The 23,198-nt window shown below is 30.8% G+C and overlaps 2 protein-coding genes and 1 pseudogene across 2 annotated transcripts; 1 reads left to right on the forward strand and 2 right to left on the reverse strand.

Moving 5' to 3' along the window:
- Positions 1–1,943: 1,943 nt before the first annotated feature.
- Positions 1,944–3,210, reverse strand: LOC131597128 (zinc finger CCCH domain-containing protein 48-like). Its single transcript, XM_058869841.1, has 5 exons — positions 3,192–3,210; positions 2,749–3,029; positions 2,443–2,628; positions 2,233–2,334; positions 1,944–2,133 (listed from the first exon to the last, which is right to left on the reverse strand). The coding sequence occupies exons 1-5, from the start codon at positions 3,208–3,210 to the stop codon at positions 2,125–2,127; spliced, it is 597 nt and encodes a 198-aa protein (XP_058725824.1). The 3' UTR covers positions 1,944–2,124.
- Positions 3,178–4,147, reverse strand: LOC131599102 (uncharacterized). Its single transcript, XM_058871580.1, has 4 exons — positions 3,865–4,147; positions 3,599–3,769; positions 3,391–3,507; positions 3,178–3,286 (listed from the first exon to the last, which is right to left on the reverse strand). Exons 1-4 carry the CDS (start codon positions 3,916–3,918, stop codon positions 3,215–3,217), a joined length of 414 nt encoding a protein of 137 aa, XP_058727563.1. The 5' UTR covers positions 3,919–4,147; the 3' UTR covers positions 3,178–3,214.
- An 8,869-nt stretch (positions 4,148–13,016) lies between these two features.
- Positions 13,017–22,784, forward strand: LOC131597129 (uncharacterized; annotated as a pseudogene).
- Positions 22,785–23,198: the final 414 nt, after the last annotated feature.

The following is a 23,198-nucleotide window of genomic DNA, read 5'->3' on the forward strand; positions in this document are numbered from 1 at the left end:
CTTTTACAGAGTTGGTCATATAGTTTAACCTAATTTTCGCTAAAGCTAAAGGAGTTACAGTTGGAGTTTCTTCCATGTTAGCAGATTTTCCTGAGGGAGAACAGCCATCTTCATCTATCCTAATTTTGCTAACTAATGGTCTAGTCTTGTAATAAGCAGGGAAGAATTTATTCAGAGATGGGATATTTTCACCTGGTAATGGACCCATAAAAGCGAGAGATTTTCCAAAAAGTTCAAAGGGAATGATTACCTGGGAAGCGTAAATAGCGCGTATTTCTTCGGTGTTAGGGTTTTGAACGTGCTCATGTTCCCCAGACCGTGTTGTTGATTAGAGCTTCAGAGCAGGTTGAAGAACATTTGAAGATGAAGCCATAGAGAAATTTCTGATTAAGAGAGCGAGATTTTGAAGAGATTGAAGATGTTTGGTTTTTGTTAAAGAAGATGAAGAAATAGGAATGAAAGGTTGTGTAGAAGTACAAGACCAAGTATTTAAAGGTTTAACGGAAACCCTTTTTAAATCTTTTGGGTAAAATCCAAAGAACACGTGGCGGCTGGTGATTTAATCCAACGGCGGTCGAATAAGTTAGCTTCACTCCTAGTATGTAGGAGTAATGATCAAGAAGTAAGGTTAAAACGTGGGAATGTAAGTTATGAGAAGACATCTTTGAAAATGACAAGACGTTTCGGAAACAGGGTCATCAATGATTATGACGTTAGTCAGCAGTCTTGGAACTCTCAAAGATCAATAAAGAACGAAATCTTATAATGACAAGAAACGCCTATTTCTGTTGACTCTCGAAACAGGCATTTATTGGGGGCAATTTGTTAGCTGAAGATTTCGTTTTGTAGTATTTGTCCTTCGAAAAAGTAGAAAATCGAAGGAAAGATGGTTACTGATAGCCATCCCTTAAAAATAAAAGAATGGCTACTGATGGTCATGCTTCGAGAATAAAGATTTCTAAGTTCATTAAGAAGATAGTGAATACTGAAAGCTAGTGAAAGTATGTGTCTTCGGGGACTTAGACAAAATTTATAAAATATATTCAAGTATTACTACTCAGCGTATTTTCGTAGTTTTTTAATACACTGCCACGCGTCGAAGACGGACTCAGGCGGGAAGATTTGAAATTCGAAGACGGTTTTGTAACTGTCCAAGTAACAGATGGCGTCGCTAGAAGTTCTTATGAGAAACGTGGCAGCAGATTAGTGTAGGACCGTTAAGGTCGAAAATAGTATAAATAGGAGTCTTAATGTTAGGATTCTGTGTGTTCATTTTGTACAAATCACTCACATATTTACTCAAGTATCAAGCGTTAAGAGAAAGAGTTCGCTGAGAAAATGTACGTATGACACCACCACTTTAATACATGTGTATTATCTTTTGTTTTCAAATATCTTCCAGAATTACTGCATTTCGTTTACTTCTTGCCATTTACATTTCTGTATCTTTACTTTAATGTCATTTACTTTCGAATTACTTTCATGTTATTTACTTTCAAAGTCTTTAACGTTTCTGCAGTTTAAGATTCTTTACGTTTTAATAGTCCTTTTAATTTCATATGTTATGTTACTTATCTTTTCGTTGAAGTCACATTTATATATAACAAAGTGATTATCAAGACTATTTGTTCTTTAATCGAACAACGCTTATTGAAGAAGACAAATAATGAATATGGTTCGAATGAACATTGATAACAATCTTCTTGACTATGTGTCCTAGGATCAATCTAGTCGATCCTGCGAGTAACCAAATCATATTTATTATAGTTTGGAAGACTAGTGGTTGTTTACCGGAAATCACCGTAAACAGGTCCCAAACCTGAACAAAACAATAAGAAATCATTATCAATTTATCAAACAAAACTTATATTAAGCAACAAGCAATTGTGTAGAGCTAACATAGAAAAGCAAAAAACCACTGAAGATTCACAGAGACTCTTTATTGCCAAACAATCAAAATATACCTTGATGCTTTGATCCTTGGATCCTGAGTACAACATCTTGTTACATCCAACAGCCAGGCAAACAACAGATTTAGTGTGTCCGCGTAGTGATGCAACCAGTTCAAAAGGGGAATTGGATTTAGAACTGCCTCTCCATGCAAAAATTACACCATCATGCGATTTAAATAATCTAACTCAACATAAATTGATATATAACAGAAATGAATTATTACAAAAGTAAGAGAACAAAACATACTATACAACCATAAACCAATATGTGAGTAGTTACCTCTGCTCCAGCTAAGAGTGTATCATTGCCAACAACCATGGCAAGGACTCGTCCCTTAGGTCCATCAAGAGTTAAATGTGAAGCAGTTTGCATATTCCATGCCTTCACAAAAAACCACAATGACATTTATCAGCTTACAATTAACAGTCCTATATAACAAAACCATATTATGAAAGAAAAAAAATAATTGAAGTAGGAATAAGAGCTTACCTTGACAATGTTAGGCAGACCAACAAAAATCCACGGGCCCTCACTGATCAAAGAGGTAGCTTCAGCACCAAGATTCGTCAAATTAGTACATTGACCAGTAACACAGTCCCATGTCCGAAGTGTCCCATCGGTGCTGCTAGAATAAAGTTTGTTTGATCCATGTGGAAGTGCAATTCCAGTGACAAGCTGCTCACAAATATTTCAATTAAACTAGTTCAGAATTAATTATCAACTAAAAAAGAAGCCAAAATTTCTAGCTTTAAATAGAAATGTAAAATGGTTGTTGTTATAAGGCTAAGTAAGTACCTTCTTGTGTCCTTGAAGCTTTACTAATGTGGCAAAGCCATCACCATAAAACCAGGAATGTAAATTCCGGCAATGTTCACCACGAACACAATCGCCATTCATCCAATATTTGCAGACATGCTTTGGAGAAACCTTAGCAATTTGTGTCTTTTCTATGTCATCTCCAATAGTAGCATCTTTGGGAAGTGATTTCTCGTCCCCGATCTTGCGAATAAACAAAGTTTTCGTGTTACATTTGGGAGGCAACTTGTCATCTCTTACCAGTGGTCTTACTACGAAATCTATAGTGGGTTCCCTCAAAAGTTTATTACATAAAAATATGTTTGAGCAATCTTACAAATTAATGTTTTTGTTTAACAACTGGATATATAAACTTACGATATTGATGAACAAGTCTTCGCTTTCTGAAGCAATCAACTTTCCTTTTCACTCCTTTCTTTGACTCTTTCTCTTCTGAATCATCTTTCTATTCTAACTCAACAATTTTGCTTTGGAACACATCAGTTAACGTAGGTGGTTTCCCCAATTCTCTGGTACTCTAGTATATAAACCAAGCAAAAATAATTAATTAATTAATTACTTAATTGGATCATATCATATAATACAACATTAATTAATAGTTAAAGTTATTAGTAATCATACATGTAATGCATTATCCAAATTATTAGACAAAAGAGAGAGTGTATGAGAAACTGAACCAAACCCTCTTATGAGTAACAAAGAATCTTCCTTCAATCGGTTTCTGTTGCCTAGTTCATTCTGTAACAAAATAAAAAATCAAATTCAATGACCTAATAATTTGATTTTAGGTTTATGTTATGGAAATTGAGTAAGGAAAGTGACTAATTACCGAAGGGATGTGATCCGTAGAGGTGGATGGGTGATGTGAATCAGAAATTCTGGGTTGAGGATTATCGAGAAGCGAATCCATTCTACTACGAAGAGTACTCCAGATTCGTTTACCGGAAGATGGACTAAATTGCGGAGAAGAAGAAGAATTAACAACGTTTGTATCATCATCCTGTAATTGTAATAAGAAAACAACGTTTAAGTTAACAACAAACAACAGTTGAGAAAGAAACAAGACATAAGTAATAGTGAAGTTTGAGTTCAAACCTGTTTCATGGGCGGAAGAGGAGGAGGAGAAGGTGCGTCGATTGAGGTCGCCATAGACAGACAGTGTTTAAGAGTTGAGAGTGTTTGAGTGTGTGGAAGATAAGGGTTGAATAACGGCTAGTTTTGAAAAGTGAGTTTGCATTGAAGTGAAGCGTCGAGGTTTATTTAAATAGATTAAATGTAATGTAACGTTTGGATATTAAATAGTCCTTCACCAGCTAGTAGAGTATCACCAGCAAGACTGTGAATGAAAACAGGTCCTGTCTGGTGCAAACACCAAGTAGTCACACCAACTTGAAATGCAGAGCCAAACACTCCCTGGAAATATTTAACAGTGAAGTTTCAGATTCCAAAACAAATACAATACATAGTTAGTAGTTGTAACTTAACTTGTACGTCAATTAAAATATACATTTTGATTACCGAGTATAAAACTGATAGCAACCTTAGCTTGGGTTCCAAACTCCAAGCATTGACGTCTCTTTCCACAACCAAACAGGCCACGGCAGATAGAATGGCCACAAAGAAACAATAAAAGAATACAACAATCAACCCTGCTGGATATTTCTAACATGAATATGAGTCGTATATGACGCAAAGAGACACTCGAAAATAGAATAGAAAATAAATTATAGGTGAAGTGTAGACAAGAGAGGAGAAAGATTTCGATAAAGGCTCCTATTCCTATATTATGTTAAGATTCTTATATGTGTGATGTACAACAGGTTTCCATTCCAGTGAAGAAGATAAAGAGTGTGAGGCAAAGTGAAAATGTTGAGAAGCCAAGACAGAAGTACATAAATATAGTTACAGTTGACAATTTTGATTTCTGGCTTATGGGTGTATCAAAATATCATAAGACTTATAAATATCTCGAACAAGCAACTTCTCAAACTTAGCTGAATATAAGATATAACTTACAAGAGATGAAATACCGCAAGTAATTATATGACAGCTAGCTGTAATTGAAGATATGCTTTGAGGACAAAACATCTCGCGGAAGTATTGGCTTTTCACTCAAAATTAAGCATTGATATATAGCAGATGCACATGCTGTCAACACATTGTTGATAAAGTTGTTGATGCAAGAGACCATTTGGAACAAACTTTGTAACAAACACCAAACAGTGACTGTTAGAGACAGGGATCATATTAGGAAAAGGTATCCATTGGTCCATAGAGAGAGGCCTATTTTGTGTAGAAATTTTTCAAATGTGAATCTTTTTCAATTATTTAGTTTAAATAGTTATTGTATATTACATCCACAATATGATCGGATCCTGTTGCAGACGAAACCGATACAAATTTTCACTCTCAAAAACATTATAACTAATTACTTTCAAACAAAAATTCCATCCCTAATTCTTAAACTAATAATCAATTATAAGATACAAAAGGTAAATAAAAGAGGGATGCATTCTCACAATGGTGGTGACACAGAATGGTACTATATCAAGGTTTCATGGTTAAGCAACCGCGTCTTCACATTAATCAGCCAATGTAATGTTGTCAATGTGAGGGTTCAACTTTTAGTCTACCTATAACCTTCCATTAGTAATAGAAAATAACCTTACATTAGTAATAGAAAATTATTAACTTTCAATATGTATTGATCATTCACTAGTATATTGTTGTCCTATGAATAAAACTCACATTTCGGTGTAAAGACACACCTTTTGAAGAATACAATACATACCTTCTAACTATGCTCTTTCTTTTTGAATCATAAAATATTATTAGCACAAATTTTAAGATTTTGAAAGTAATATTGTTTACTCCATCGTACAAATCTATTCTATATATTCAATTGCATGAATCATATTAATACTGAAATATAATTATCATGAAGCATGAAGAGAGAATCATACCTGCCTCCCGAAATATAGCACAACAAAATCAACTAAACGAATGATGCTTGAGTAAACCCCTTCTGAGTCTACACTTTCAAAATCAACAAAATCAACCTCAAATATAGCACAACAAAATCAACAAAATCAACCTGAAATCAACAAAATCAACCTGAAATATAGCACAACAAAATCAACAAAATCAACTATCCATTCTTCAGCTACCAATGTCGCTCAAAATCAACAAAACCTGAGTCTACACTTTCAAAATCAACCTTACCAATCAACAAAATCAACAAAATATAAAACCCTAATTCTTCAGCTACCAATGTCGCTCAAAGTATAAAACCCCTAATTCTTCCTTACCAATGTCGTCACTGTAAACAAATGAGCGGTGCGGTGTTGGAGAAGAAAAGAGTTTCGTTTCTCAGCTTCGTTGTCGTCACAGGAGTTAAGCGAATGAGGGATGAGCGAAGTGAAAGGATTTCGTGAATCAAACTGAGAGTTCGATCGTTGAGCTTCGTTGTCGTCACCATTGCTAGTTCGTGAAAGGATTTGAAAACCGAGAGTTGATTGAAAAATGGGCTTCGCTGAGTTCGTGAAATGCATGCACTGAAAAACGGGTTTTGTGAAAAATGACTAAACACATTAATTTATTATCCCACAATTAATTTGACTTTTATGTATATTAATGGCCTGCTTATACTTATTTTATTAATTTTTTAAGTCTATTTAAATTTACACCCAATTTTTAATTTAACGGGAGTAATAGAGATTTAAATATAATAATATTTTTAATTTACACCCGTTTTTTTAAAAATGGGTGTATATTTTCACATGATCAATCATAAACTGACACTTTATTTACAAAAATGCCACCGTGTTTCTTATTTACACCCGTTTTTATTATATCGGGTGTAAATTTTAAAATTATATTGTTCATTTTGCACTAGTGTATAGAAAAAAATGAGAATCTATTTGGCAATAAAACTGTTTTTGGGATGAGAAAATTAAAAATAAAACTTTTTAATATTCGATTTTTTAAATTTATTATATTATATTAAATAATTAAAAATAAAAGAAATCATGGTATATTTTTAAAAATATAGAAAATTATGTGTCAGTATAGATAAAAATTAGTAATAACATAATTTAAATATTAATAGATATGTTTTATAACTTAAAATAGTACCTTAATGTTTAGAGAAAAATTGTGTTCTTTTAAACTGCAGTTATAATTAAATATAGAGTAGTAATTATTAAAATAAAATATAATATTATAAGGGTTTAATAATTAAAAAGCAGTTGAAAAAATTAAACAAACTTTATATGATAGCATTATTGTCAGTAACTTTATTATTATTACTATATAAATATACATGTAGTGTGTTGAACACAAGCTGAAATTTCAATGTATATGGCTTATTCAAAGTTTTATGAGTAATGTTGTGCAGAGAAGTTCAATAATCAAGCCATAACTTCAATATTTTAATTAAACATGAAATACAATATTTTTACATAATTACACTATTGCTATTAAAAAAATTTGACCCATTTTCATGTTTTTATCAGTTTGGTAAAGAGAAAATAGAAATTCAAAACACCCTTTGGCTATTTTAGTTTTTCAATTTTAAAAACAAGAAAAACAAAACAGTTTTGAAAAATAAATTTTATTAAGAAGATATTCAAACAAGTTTTATAATTTTAAAAATTTTAAAAACTAAAAACAATTTTTCAGAAGCTAATCAAACAGAGCCCTTGTCTTTCTTTTTTTTGGTTTACAATTTTAAAACTACTTGGTCCAATTTTGTATTATTTATGTGACTTGTATTAGGTTGGTTTTGATTCAAAGTATGATGGTAGTAAGTAGGATAGTCATTTTTAAAATGATTTGGCATATAGGTTTTTAACCTTAAAGCCCATATTGTTTCTTGTGTATACTTAGTTGTTTATTCATTTATTTAAGTAAGTATTATTGTAAATAATTGCCAATAAAGTTTATGTTAGCCGCTGGCTTGGTTTATGTTGTTCAAAACATAAAACAACTTGTTCTTTCTTTCTGTTTATTTAATTTGTATTCTATGAATATATGTGATATAAATGAAAAAGTTATGGGTTAAACAAAACTGATATTTTTATTAAGAAATCAAGTAACCCAAATCGACGCACACTAACCGGTTGGCTCAACTAAACCAAACCAACCCTTTCTTAAAACATAAAACAACTTGTTCTTTCTTTCTGTTTATGTTTTTTCTTTTTTTAATTTAATTTATCACTGTTATTTAATTTTGCAGAGCCTGAGTGATCTACTATTGCAGCATATGGTCAACACGAGTCTTTCAACAATTAAAAGTCAGGTCAAAAAGTATTTGGTCAGAGCTTTAATGCAAATGCAGGAGATGAGTTTGAAAGTACTAATAACATCTTGTGTCTCTTTCACCATCTTCTTTTCCTTAGCTTCTCCTCTCCCATACTTTCATCGTTCTAAACTATAATATTCCAACCTAACTCTCCCCCTCTCTACCACTACCATCTCATAATACATAATATGACACTTCCTAACCGGTTTTTATTCATTTTTATCTTTTATAAATTTCTTTCTTCTACTTATGAAAGTTACAAAATAATGAGGTTGTCTACTTAACCAATAGTAGAATTCATATAGCATACAGGTTACGTTACCATTGATGTAAACTACAGTAGATAACTCTTCTACTACTTTGTGGAGGCAGAAAACTCATCTTGCCTAAAATCGGTAGTACATGGATTACATGGGGTAAATAATTAATATATTAAATTAGAAATATAACCTTAATTTAATTTTGTAATGTAATATATTAATTCCATATCCCATGTAACCAGAGTACTACTGGTTTTGAGTTAGAATGAATTTCTGCCTCTACAAAGTAATAGAAGAACTTTTTACCGTGATTTACATCAAATTCTACTCTTGGCTAAGTAGACAACCTTGTAATTTTGCCACTTCCATAAGTAGAAGAAAGAAATATAACAAAGATAAAAATGAATAAAAATCGACTAGAAAGTGTATTTAAAACAGAATAGAATGTATTATGAGATGAAAGTGGTAGAGAGGAGGAGAGTTAGATTGAAGGATAATAGTTTAGAATGATGGAAGTATAAGAGAGGAGATCTATTTATATAGTAGAGAAGGCGAGGCGTATAAAATAGTTTCACATGTGTCACCCACTTAATTTTCATTTCTCTGTAGTACTACTATGTGTTTTAAATGGAGGAGTGTAATAATTCAAAACCATAATGTATATGTAATTATTAAAACCTATATATATATATATATATATATATATATATATATATATATATATATATATATATATATATATATATATATATCCGTTTATAGTTTTTTACTTAATTTTTTTTCTACTTTACTTTTTAAACCATACATGTATAGTTTTTTCACCTAAATTTTGCAAAGAATTTGTATTTTTATATATTAAGTAGTATTTTAATTAATAACTGATTTCATACACTTAAGTTTTTCTTAATTTGAAAATTAAAAATTAAAAAATATCATAAATTTTTATATAATATTGTCCCTAATCCCTATTACTTAATTTTTTTAACACCATCCCTGTTTTCAATGCTTTCGGTTTGAAACAGTTTGAGAAATTGATGTAGCATATTTCATATGTTTTGATTCAAACCTATTCACTATTTATAAAATAATATTTCACCAAGTTGAAAAAATTCAATTAGTGTGCGCCTCATCCGTTATACATTATTTAAAAATCTTTATCTGAATAGGAATTTTTTTTTTTTAGAAATAGTAACTTTTTCATGATTAATTGTAACTTAAAAAATATATTTGATTGAAACATAATCACTAAATATGTCTGCCAACTTATAGCAATTTGGTTCATCTACCTCAATTTCATTTTTTATTTTTCTAATCTAATTAAATATTAAAGTAAGTAAAATAGAGATAATTAATATGTATTTTATTAGGAGATATATTTTTTATGCAAGTAAGATATATTAATAGGGAGAATTAAGGGTTCTACAACCCGATTACACGATAAGACGAGGAAACCCGACAAAAAAAGAGAAAATTACAACCATATAACGTTACGAGATAAAAAAGCAACAGATCCTTAATAAACTCGTAAAAGTAAAACTTGGGATAATTAATTTTCTCTCAAAATGACCACCTCCAAACCATAGTCTTTTTGTTTCAAACTGTGTCATTAAAATTACATTCCTCATCCCGAAAACAAACACCATTCCTCACTAACCATAAAGACTAAGTGGTAGCTAGCCAACCAACATCAACCTTACTATCTCTAACTTTTTTTTCTAGAAGAACAAATGTCAATCCATAAAATTCAACAAACAATCATCCTCCATAGACTCCTCTTTACCCACCAAATTTTCTATAACTTTCTAAATATTCTACATCACCCGACAAAAAAAAGTGATTTCTATTGTCTACACCATATCCACAAAATTAAATACAATTTAATGAATCTAAAGGAATCGAAATACCTCTATACACCAAAAGCTTCTTAGTTGAAAGCCTATCAATATTAAAAATGTCCCTCCACCAAGAAGAAGAAAGAGATGTAGAAGATGATAATTTTTTTAGACCACCACTATCATACACTAAAGAAAACAAATCACCATACCGAGACTTCAATACCTTAAACCAAATCGATTCGGGCCCTTGAAGAATTCTCCATCTCCACTTGTTAAAAAGTGCTAAATTAAATACCGCTATATTTTTTACCCCTAAACCACCCTTGTCGAAATGTAAGATAACATTCTTCCAACTTACTCAATAAATCTTCCTATTTTCTTCCACCTCTCCCTACAAAAAATTACTTTGTATCCTATTAACTTCTTTCACAACCTTCAAACGCATCTTGTATAATGATAATGTAAATATGGTCAAAGAAATTAGAATGGACTTCAAAAGAGTGATTCTACCTCCAAAATTTAAGAAGCTATTTTTCCATTCCCACCAAACGCCTCTACATCTTTAACAATAAAGGATTCCATGTCACCACCTACCTCGGAACAAAGCCAATCTGTATACCAAGAAAATAGAAGTTGATTTCCTCCCTTTTGCAAGATAGAAAAACAGAGGCGGCTTCCAAAAAAGAACAACTAGTATTAATACCAATCAATTTTATTTTATGATTATTACTACCAAGTTCTGACACTAGCTCAAACGCCCTAAGCACCGCTTTTATCGCCCAGACATGCTTTCAAGTACATTCCCCCACTATTAAAGTATCATCCGCAAACTGAAAAATATCCAATTAATTTTAAATAACTCTTAATAATTTTTAACTCTTTAAAAAAAAAGTATGGAAGAAGGTTCATTGAACCAATAATTAAAGTTTGCTTTTAATGAAATTAAAAATGATATTTTGACATTTCTTTTAACACTACACCGTATACTTTTGTTTTTAAATATAAGATGTTTGTTTTTAAAGGAATATTTTTGTCATTTTAGTTTTTTTGGTATTGATTAATCTTTTCTCTATCCGGACCACTCTCTCCTCATCCATCATTATTATTCTGAAAAAAAACTATCTCTCTCTCGTCCCCTATCATAATTCCAAAGAATTCCAAATTCCCTCTGCTCTTCTTTTATGCTCTTCTTTTATTAACAAAGTTAAAACTAAATTCTAGTAATATAAAATAACTTAAACTACATTATTTACAATCAAATTACTTAAATAATTACATTAATCATATTTTAATTTATAATAATTTTTTTTTACACATAATTAACCAATTTTGTTTTAAATATAATTTACTTAACCATTTGATATCTCAAAATTGATTAACCAATTTGTCAAAACTATTAACAAACGTTTTATATACAATTAACCATTTTTATTTTACATGTAATTTACTTTATATTTTTAATGTTTGAGAATTTCTTAACCAACTTCTAAAATGTATTAACCAATATTTTACATATAATTAACTAATTTTATTTTCATTTTAATTTACTTTAATTTTTAATGGCTGAAAATCAATTAACCAACTTCCGTGATGTATTAGCCAACGTTTCAGTTGGAATTAACGAATTTTATAATACTTGAAATTTCCTTCGTATTGATGTCAAGAAATATATTAACAACTATTTCCATACAATTAACCAGTTTCAGATTTTAATGTTTAAGAATTTATAAATGTTCATAAACAACAAGAAATCATAAATTTTAAACTCACAACAATATTTTGGTAAATTTGTATCCTAATTTTATACCCATTCCTCTTAAATAATTATATTGTTCTTTATTAAAGAGTTAAATCCAAATCACAATAAACTATAAATATTGTTCTTTATTAAAGAGTTAAATCCAAATCACAATAAACTATAAATAAAGTGGAATAAGGGATGAAACAATAGGATGTATTTTCTGTGATAATTCTGTGCTGGAATCATAACTATCGTGCTAGCGAATTTGTATTGTTGTGAGTACTTTGGGTACTTATTCAAATATACCATTGATTATTAAAAAAAAATTAAGAAACAAAAAACATGATTGAAAAATTGGAGAAAGTTACAGTTGAAGAAATGAGAACTTCTGGTAGATATTGGAAGAAAAGAAAGTGAATTAGAAGAGAGAAAATGGTAAAAGATGAAAAGATAAGAAAGAGAAAATTTCATGTCAAGTCACTTGTTACTTTTTTCTATGCAAAATTAAATAATATAAAACCCGTGTTCTCCATTTGAAAATTAGTATTATAATGTGTAGGTGTCACTATTAGTATCACGATAGCATTCTTGTTATTTGTTTTCTCATCTCTTTTTTTCTCTATTGAATTTCCATTGTCTTCCGGATTGTGTTTATGTTTTTATATGAAGTTGATGTTTTTTTTAATGATGAGACAATAGTATTGTTTTGATGTATTTGAAAGCTATTAGCATATATATACTTGTATAAATATAAATTACCATTTGCATCTAAGAAGAGATCCTAGCTATAAGATATATTATTTATGGAGTTGAACATGGAAAATATTTTCTTTTCCTTTGGTTTTTATAAGAGAAAATGGTTTAAACTATACTACATTTGTAACACTTAGTAAATATTCAAAGAGACACAACTCTAGTAAACTTGCCTGTTGCAATTCATCTATTTCATTTGCCCCTGTTTCTAATTATTATTCAATAAATAAAATAATTTTAATTAAATAATAAAACAAAAACATGACAAAAATTTAGAGAATTTAGGAGTAGAATTTACTGAGAATGGTGTGTTCAAGAGTCTTGGCTAACTCATGGTAACTTTGATGAGCTAGTATATGGAGTTTTCTATCAATTGGAATGCCTTCTATGTACACCTTCACAAAGAAGCTACTATGACCACTGTAATCATAGTTTTGTTGCCAATGCCCCATAATTGAAATAATGTCACTAAAAATCACCTTATAATAATAGTTCATAATATATGAATGAGTAGATTAGAAATGTGGAATATAGATTAACCTTGGATTATAGGATTAGAGTTAACATGAAAATATTGAGAGGAGGAATTGGTGAGTCCAAGACTAAGATATGTCGAAAGTTATTTTTGTTGTTGTAGCGTGTTGAGAGTGGATGCATTTTAAATACAAATTTGGTGGTTGGTGTTATTTCTAATAGATGAAGAGGGATTTGGAGTATTGTGTTTTTTCATTATGGAAGAATCAAATAGCTATATGACAGAACAAGCTGCAAACTTATCAGTAATCCCTAGGTAGAATTTTAGAGTATTTGTAGTGTATATTTGGTTGGTTTTTGGAGCATACAAGATGTTGCTGTTTGGGTTACTTTACTATTATTGTTATATTGGATTTTATTTCTTACTTTGGTTGTATAAGTTTGGTTTTGCATGGCTTATATGCCTTGATTTATTTAATATATAATTTTATTTTGACTCTTCAAAACAAAAACAAACTAAACTCATAACAGCCTAATACAATATCTTATAGTATGACACATGATTATCAAATTAAAAAATGTTAATTGGCTCAAGTGTTTATAATGCATGTAAATTTTTTATTATTAATACTCACTTTAACCTTTTTGTGATGCAGGCTTATGCTTTGTGTATGCCTCAATTTATTGGTAATATTAAGTTGGGAGCTTATGCTCTATTAGTACCACATGCATGTGTATTGTAACGAGTCGCATTCTAAGTTTCATTTTTGAGTTATTGTGATGATGAAATAATTGTTCTATTAAGTTGATGATTTTTGTTGTGATACATGTTGTTTAAAAGTTGTGAAGCGGTGATTTTGCATGGACTGATTCTAATATAATATTTATAATACATCCGATTATATGGTTTGATATCTCACCTCTTCTGTTTGAATGTTACCCCTATGTTGGTAACATGAAGGTAATATAGAGTGAAGGTTGTTTAACTTCATTAGTTCGAGTCAGATGTCGCTGCTTTGATACGCAACACTTTGTGGGATGAATGCTTGTTGCTTTATTGTTGCTATTACGTTAGTTGTTGAATTTTAAGTTGATTTCATTAAGTATATTTTTGTTTTGAAGTTGTTTTTCAGTTGGACAAGATGTTAAGTCATTAAAGTTGAGTTTGTGGATCTGCTGCTTAATTAATGAAAGTTGTTTTGTTTTCAAAGACTAAATCATGTTGCTAGCGCTTCATCCGAGTTTTAAGTGTTATGTATCTGTTTTACATGCGGTTAAATGTTGATGTTTTAAGTAGTAAATGTGGCATCCTGTTTATATGTGGGAATTTTTGTAACTCTGATTTTAAATATACTCGTCGGGTAAATGGGGTGTTACATTTATTACTATTATAAACTGTTTATGTGAATACTTTAACCCATTAGAACCCTTTAACCCAACTTGGCTATTAGGAAGTAGTGTGAAAACTTTATTTGGATTAAATTACAGAATGGTTGTTACATGATACTACACTCAGATGAGGTTCTCTTGGAATATCATCAAACAAGCAAGTAAGTTGCAACATTTATAATTCCCAGGTAGAATTTCATAATTTTGGGAACCCTTTTTAGAAAATTGTTCTTGAGGTGCAAAATAACCACAATACATAACTTTTAGGATGGTTAGACCCATGACTCCGTGCTCGTGACATTGAACCTTTGAACCCCCATGTTTGTATCCATGTTTGCATTGCATTACATTGCATATCATTTGCATACTTTACATTATTTATGCATACATCCAGGTTGTCAAAAAATCTCATTCCAACTATGTCTTTCAAAATTTATCTATTAACTGTCAAGCTTTTTCCTCAACACAAGTATGGAACTAGAGCTAACAACAAACGAAGAATGGCAGATCAAGAACAACATAATGTGGAAGTTAGAATGGAATTTGATGAGTTGAATTTGGGCATGACCAAGCTCACAAAATGTTGCAAGTTTTGATTACTAGAGGGGAGCCTTATACATGATTCATCATAAGAAGAGTATAACAACTACATCAGAAAGTACGTCAGAAGCTTCAAAGGAAATGGCCAAAAATCAGGAACAAGAAGCCTTGCAAACTCAGAAGATCATGCATATATAAGATCAGAAGTTCTAAAGTTACAAGTGTTTACAAAGCAGTAACTTACAAAAGATAAACAACAACAGAGTCACATGTGAATCAGAAGATAACCTTCAGCTCAGCAAGCAAAATCAAATAAAATACAAAGGATCAGAATTAAGAAGAAATCTGTTACAAACATCATCATTAGCTAAACAGCTACAACAACTAAAAGGAACAACTCCCAAGAATGATTGAAGAAGCACTACAAAAAATTATGGAAATTATGGCGGCTAAAAATGTCAAATTACGGCGGTTTCAACCGCCACAATTAACAAAAATGGCGCTTTTCAAAACGTCGTATATATTGATGCCGCAAGGTAAAAAGTGGCGGTTTTTTATTGACCGCCATACAAAATGCCGTAATGTCAATTGTTTAAAATGACGTTTCTTATGTAGTGCATAATGGCGTTTTGAACCGCCATAATATTCATTTTTTTACGAAAAAAATATCACATTAAGGAAGTTTAAACTGCCAAAATTTTCACTTTTTTCTAAAATATATATATAATATACTTTCACAATTTTCATTCTTACAAAATTTTGATCAAAACACTAAAAAAAATACATTTTCAATCTTAAATGTGCTTTTAGTTGGAACAACTCATCCATTGCCTGTAGCATTCAGTGCATTGGCTAAAACACCAAATTGAAATGCCAGCTGCTTCCTCTGATAATTCAGATTCTATGAAAAATACAAAAATGTTTTAAAATACCTTATAAGACACTTGGTTCATCAATGCAAGAAAAGAGAACATAAGTCAATCAATAAAATTGGGATTTCATTCCTTCTTCTGCTGTTCTAATAGTGAAACTGAATATGTGTTGTGACTGTGAGATTTGTTTCATTGCTTTACTTCCAGTAGAATTAGCAAGAGCCACCTCTCTCAAAGTAGGATATACGGCCTCAAATATTTATGTAGCCTGTATAAAAGAAACATACTGACATAAGATTTAGAACTATGATACAACCAAATGGAAAAATAATATAGCTAACTGAGCATCACCTTCAGTCTAGTTGAAACATACTACTAGAGGAGATTCCCCTTTTCTTACAATACCATTAACCAAAACAATCCATTTTATGTTCTTTATTATAAAAAAACAAACTAAAATAAATCACTAAAAGGTGATACTTCCAAATCAAGCTAAAATTGTTTTCATAAACAAACTAAAATAATTCACAATATAATATAATCAAACTTACAAAGTATTCTTAATAAATAAACCTTAAAAGATAAATAGACACAATGTAACTCAGCCAAACAAAAACATGCCACCATCTAGTTTTGAATTACTTTAAGTTAACAATGTAAAATTCATAGAAATATCATCCAAAAATAAAAAACTTTTAGTTTCATATATTAATGTACTGTCATGAATTTAGTGGAACGTGAATATCTAGTAAGTGTTTCAATATTTTACTTTTCAAATATATAATAAGGATAAATATTTGATATCAATATTTCAATAAAATCTACAAAACATTTTGTATTACTAGTATGCATTGTCTCTCTAGCAACTATGTTTTTACTAATGATAGGGATGAAAAACAAATATTTACTAACCCAATATCTTATCAAACTTCAATATAGTTAATGGTATGGAATTTTACCATATTAAGTTCACCGGCTTTAGATACATGGTGGAAGGCATGCAAAAAATGTGGCAACTCAAGTGAATCACATGAACATTCTTTTGGAGTTCTCATCCTCATAAGAGTATTCTAGCTGAAGTATTAGAAGAACCAATAACAATTATTGAACAATATTAGTAGAAGAAATTTGTACAGTGGCAAAATAGAAGTAACTCGGGTGAAAATTATGACAGGGCTATAAAAATAAGAGAACTATCTGGACTAAAGAATAGGCCCAGAACTCTTTACTTGTCTTCTTTCATTTCCTTGGCCTTCATGACTTGATCTAAAAATGCCTCAACTGAGCATTGATTTGTCCCGGGTTCTTCTTCCCCTATAAATCGTAATGCAACAAAAACTAATTACTTCCTCATTTATACTCAAAATAGAAAATTTTCATACGTAAAAGGTAAAACGGGTGGAAATTTGTAATGTAGTATATGACAGACATGCAAGTAATTCAAGAATAAAACAACAGCATAACAATAATACCCCATCTTCTTTAATAAAATAACAGCATAATAGTATACCCCCTTCTCTCTCTCGTAAAATAAGAAAAGGGACACCAACATAATAAAAGCTTCTAATGTGAAAACTAACTATTGATCTTAAATCTCCTAACAACCAAATGTAATTGTCAGCGGATGAGATGATTTTAGATCACAAACAACTCCATGTAGCCAGCCTGCTGTTCCAAGACCCAAGCAACTTAAAGACAAGTGAGTGATGCATATAATTAGAAACTCTTACAAAAGAAAGATTGTACCAACATAAATTTTATTTGATTGCTTACAAAACTGGTACAATCAACTCATCAAAATCATGTATCATTACTCACAATTAACTTCAACCTCTCCATGGTCTTCATAACAAACTTATCACCCCTTTTCTTGAGGGTTTCCAAATTAGCATAGATTGTTATTAGCATAAGGAGGATGTTCCCCCAAATCAAATACCTGAAATTTACATTGCTCCACTCGCCTCACTTATAAGACTTGCATAAATGAATCACCATTTTAATCTTTGAAATTGTAAGCATAGTCAGTTTGATACTGAAAGTAACAATTTTAAAATATTACATGAAATCGAAAATCTTCAATCATTGACCTTTTTGGGGTCAGTTTAGTCAATGCAAATGTTGTGAAGAACTAATGTAATCAATTATTTTAGGAATGAAATTGATCAACTGATACAGTTCCAAGAATTAAATCCTTGATTCTCGATAACTAACTCACAAATTTGAAGATTATGGACATGAAAATACTCAATGCAAGACTAATGAATAGATTATATACATGTTCTGTGAGAGACCTCTAGTTCATAAATAATGTTGAACAGATTGTGGTCAACCGTCACATACACCACTTTATATAGCTAAAAGTACTTGAGAGAAATTTGAAATCAAATGTGAATGATAATTGAACACCAATTATACATAGCGTAAAGTAAGAACTGCTGAGATTAATTCAACAAGCCTTTACATATGACTAATTATTAATGACTAATTCTAACAATAATAACATAATTTAACCTAATCCCTAAAACCGTCAAGGGTTTTGCCCTACCTCTTGAGTGCATAAAAGACATCCATAGAAATCCTAACCAAAATACTAATTTTACCTTGAAATTGGTCGATTATGTAACTTTGGACTGTCAAGCAGCAAAATGGTCCATGGCTGAAATGCGAATTGTAGGGTAGCAGAACAGAATAATAGAAAGACCGATTGCAGAACTGTGGATTGTGGATTTGCAACAGAATGAAGCAAAAACGAAATTTCAAGAAATTGGTAGGTTTGTTTGTTAGGGTTTGATATTGATACTCATATCGATATCAAATAAGTGTGATTTAAACTTCAAGTCATTGTTAGAGTTTAAACTTGAATGAATTTAAGGTTCGAAATGGATTGAAAACGGAAGGAAAGGAAAAAGAGAAAGCTAAAATTAAAAGGTTGTGAGGGAAGCTGAAAGTTGGAGAAGAAGGGGAGGATTTTCCGTTCCTTATAAGATTAAGCATAAGGGTCCGTTTGGTTGGGGGTAAATGGAGGGGGGGGGAGGGGAGGGGAGGTAATATTTGTAAATAAATATGTTTGGTTCATTTTTTATAAGGGGAGGGGAGGGGAGGGGAGCAAAACCCCTCATAGACTCATTTTTGGCTCCCTCCTAAATTGGAGGGATTTGGAGGGGAGGGAAGATTTATTATTTAGAATTTTATTGTATTTCCTAATTTATCCTCAATTATTTTTGTAATTTCAAAATCGTCCTTGTTGAATTATTAAAGATTAGGTTTTTTTTCTGTATTGTTTCACGCTTCATTTGCAGCTGCTATTTGTTCCTTATTGCTCTCAGGTTAGTTTTTTTTTGTTGAACTTTTCTTTCTTAATTTTACGTTGTTGTTATGTGTTCTTCTATAACATTATAACATGATATTGATTTATATTAACAAGATTTTTAAATTATTCTTGTACGTGTTACGTTCCAAGGTTTACGACATAGTTATTAATTCAAGTACTTTTCAACTTTAGAGTATTATAATTTTAAATTGTGTAGATATGATGCAGTATTGATTACAAAAAGCCATTTTAAAACATAAATGAATTAAAAGAAGAAAAAAAAGCTTAAAATAGATTATCATAGTGATGATGAAATTGACGATGGATGTGTGAGGTGAGGTGAGGTCATTTTCATGTTCATTCATTTTTAAGGCTACCCCCACACACAAAAAAATCCCATCTGTAAAAATGAAACGTGCAACTAATTAATAATTTAATAAGCATTGTAATGTTATTAGTTCATCTTGATCTTGAGTAAGGAAATAAAAAAAAAGTTGTAATAGTAATAAAAATTGACAGTATGATTAAAAAAAAAGTTAAATATTTTATCAAAGTTAATTGAATAAGTCACTTTCAATGACAAAAGGGAAATAATAAAAAGTGTTTAGGTTAGTGTGTTTGTTACAAGAGAAGAGACATAACAGAGAGCTATCAAGAATAAACATAACATCATAGATAGTGTGTTTGAAATTGAAAGCCAGTAGCTAGCTGCAACATAGATATTATTATTTCAATTTAGAAATAAACGATGAGGAGATATAAATTTATTTATTTCTTGTATTTAGTTGAACTAATTGAATTAGAATGTCAAATATATTGTGTATATGTTACAAATAAAAGTTCTAAGTCTAACATTATTTGTCCATTTTCTATCAACAAGGTAATATTATTTTACTTATTTTTAATTATAGAAATTGTTTTATTGAATTAGATGGATCATCAAGATCAGAGAATTGTTATTAACAAATGGTTTGATTTGCGTCGAAGAGCTATAGTTCTACTAATGTGTGTTGTTGTTTACTGCTATGTCTGAATGTCGCGTAAAAGAAAATTGTGTTATAGTATGAGCTCTGAGAGAGAAAGAGTTCGTGAAGAAATAATGTACCGAATTAGTAATAGTGAAACTAGTAGAAATATATTAAGAATGGGTCCTCAAACTTTTATGACCTTATGTGGTATGTTAGAAAGAGAATGGAGATTACAAGCTACCCGATGGTCAAATGTGGAAGAGCAAGTTGCAAAATCAATTTACATTTTAACACATAATGCTAAAAATCGTGAAACCAACTTTTGGTTTCGTCGTTCTGGCGAGACTATTAGTCGTCATCTTCATCAAGTTTTTAGAGCTATTCTTGAATTGGAAGAAAAATTTCTTGTCCAACCCAATGGCTCAACGGTCCCTCCTGAAATTTCTAATAATTATAGTTTCTTTCCGTATTTTAAGGTAAAATTTGTTATTAATAGATTATCTTTCCTACAAAAGAATACTAAAATGTCTAGTAGTCATAGATTTTATTGATAAAAAAATATAATATTGTGTTAGGATTGTGTTGGTGCAATAGATGGAACACATATACGTGTCAAAGTATCTGCAAAAGATGCTCCTAGATATCGCGGTCGAAAAGACTACCCGACACAAAATGTTTTAGCAGCATGTACTTTTGATTTAAAATTCGCTTATGTGCTCGCGGGATGGGAAGGATCTGCCTCTGACTCGAGAATAATAAAGAATGCATTAACACGTGAAGATAAACTTAAAATTCCTCAAGGTAATATAAGAATAACCTAGACTTATAGTTATATATATTATACATATTTTAAACTATCACATTTATTATTTACCTTTGATATAGGAAAATATTATCTTGTTGATGCTGGATTCATGTTGACTAGCGGATTAATTACACCTTATAGAGGAGTTCGGTATCATCTGAAAGAATATTCGGTTAGAAATCCACCCCAAAATTCTAAAGAGTTGTTCAATCTTCGACATTCATCTTTACGCAATGCAATTGAAAGAACCTTTGGTGTATTGAAAAAAAGATTTGAGATTTTATCTAATTCAACAGAGCCAAATTATGGAGTCAAAGCTCAAAAATTAATCATTTTTGCATGTTGCATTCTTCACAATTATCTAATGAGTGTAGACCCGGATGAAGACCTTATAGCAGAAGTAGATGCTGAACTTGCAAATCAAAATGTATCTCATGACAATCATCAAGGTTCAAGAAGTGATAGAGATGAGCTTGCTATGGGCGGGGTTATAAAAGATAGTGTAGCATATCAAATGTGGTTAAATTATCAAAATAATGATTTAGCTTAAAGAGACTTACTTGTATTATATATTATTACTTTTATGTTTGTTGTTCATTGATGAAGTAGTACCGAATTTATTATGATGTTTATTATGATGTTGCGACTTTTTGTTACTTATATTTATTAACTTTGTTGTGTTATTATTGCTCATTTTCATAGTTTATGGCATCGAATAAGCAATTACCAATTAACAATGATAATTCTGGAACTTTGACTTGGAATAGAGTCATGGATGATGCTCTTGTTGATGCTTTTATGCATGAATATGAAAAGGGGAACAAAGTCAACGGTACATTCACAACATCAGCATATGAAAATATTTCAGCTGAACTCCGTGCATTGTTTGGAAACAAAGTTGACACGGTGAAGATAAAAAACCGTTGGAAAACTTTGAAAAAAAACTTCACTGAATATTATGACATTTTTAAAGGTGGTATGAGCGGCTTTTCTTGGAATTCAACCACACATTTATGGGATACCGAGTCAGAAGTTTGGGACGCTCTAATTGAGGTAACTTTGAATGAACTTTTTGTATTTTAAAATATTTTATTAATCGATAATTGAGTAAATTTTATTAATCTTATATATTTTATTTATCATGCTTTTTTCAGTCAAAACCAAAAGCATTAAATTGGAGAAACGTACCACTTCCAAATTATGAGAAGATGTGGATATTTTGTGGACCTAACTGAGCTGATGGAGAGGAATCTGGAACTTTAAAAGAGACAAGAAAACAAAAGTCATCGGTCACCAATGAAGACTTTGTTGAAACTATTCAAGATATTGATGATCATGTTGCTCGGAATGAGGTGAATTTGGAAAACTTTGATGCTGATTTTTCTGTACTCGAGACACAATCACCAGATCCTTTAAGTGGTAGTAAAAGGAAGAAAATGAAAGTGGTTAAAAACAAAGATACAAAGAACGATATTACTGAACTCCAAGAATCAATTGTTTTGGTTGCAAATGCACTAACAGAAGGAAATGTTGCAATACGAGAAGGAAATGAAATAATGAGAGAGCGTCAGAAATATGAGTTTCCTTCAATTTCAGGGGAAGAAACATGGAATTTAATAAAGGAGTGTGGATGTGATGCAAAGTCATTGCCTCAGATATATTGCACTATCATGAAAGATGCTGACAAACTTAGGATGATTCTTCAGTGTCCACTTGAAGCACGTAAAGCAGTGATAATGCAAATGGTCTTTGGCTCATCTGATTGATTATTTTATAATAGCCTTATAACTTTAGGAATATTTTATTTATAATATAATATTTCTCATTATTGTGTTTTCAATTAAATAAGTTTTTAGATATTTTGTTTAAATTTGCGTGGTTTATGAATGAACAAATTTTTATTTGGTGAAATTTACTCAAAATTATTTTTATTTAAAATTATTTTTACTAAGTGCAAATGACAATATTTGTAAGGATAAAAGTGTAATTTAATTTTAAAATCTCTCCCCTCCCCTTGTGAACCAAACACATGTTGTTAAAAATCCCTCCCCTCCCCTTCTTTGAACCAAACATATATTTAGTTAAATTCACTCCCCTCTCTTCCCCTCCCTTCCCCTCTCCTCTATTAAATTTCCTCCCCTCCCCTCCCCTCCGTTTAACTAAACGGACCCTAAGAGGAA

The sequence above is a fragment of the Vicia villosa genome, linkage group LG4 (genome assembly GCF_029867415.1).
Source record: "Vicia villosa cultivar HV-30 ecotype Madison, WI linkage group LG4, Vvil1.0, whole genome shotgun sequence".
NCBI classification, from domain to species: domain Eukaryota; kingdom Viridiplantae; phylum Streptophyta; class Magnoliopsida; order Fabales; family Fabaceae; genus Vicia; species Vicia villosa.

Excerpts from the sequence above, each read along its gene's own strand:
- LOC131597128 (XM_058869841.1), bottom strand. Across the intron at positions 2,629-2,748 it reads AGCTTCAAGGACACAAGAAG|CTTGTCACTGGAATTGCACT; the intron begins GTACTTACTTAG and ends ATTTGTGAGCAG. Across the intron at positions 2,335-2,442 it reads GTCTGCCTAACATTGTCAAG|GCATGGAATATGCAAACTGC; the intron begins GTAAGCTCTTAT and ends TTTTTTGTGAAG.
- LOC131599102 (XM_058871580.1), bottom strand. The coding sequence starts at position 3,918 with ATGGCGACCTCAATCGACGCACCTTCTCCTCCTCCTCTTCCGCCCATG. Across the intron at positions 3,770-3,864 it reads CTCTTCCGCCCATGAAACAG|GATGATGATACAAACGTTGT; the intron begins GTTTGAACTCAA and ends TTACAATTACAG. Across the intron at positions 3,287-3,390 it reads ATTTGGATAATGCATTACAT|AGTACCAGAGAATTGGGGAA; the intron begins GTATGATTACTA and ends TTTATATACTAG.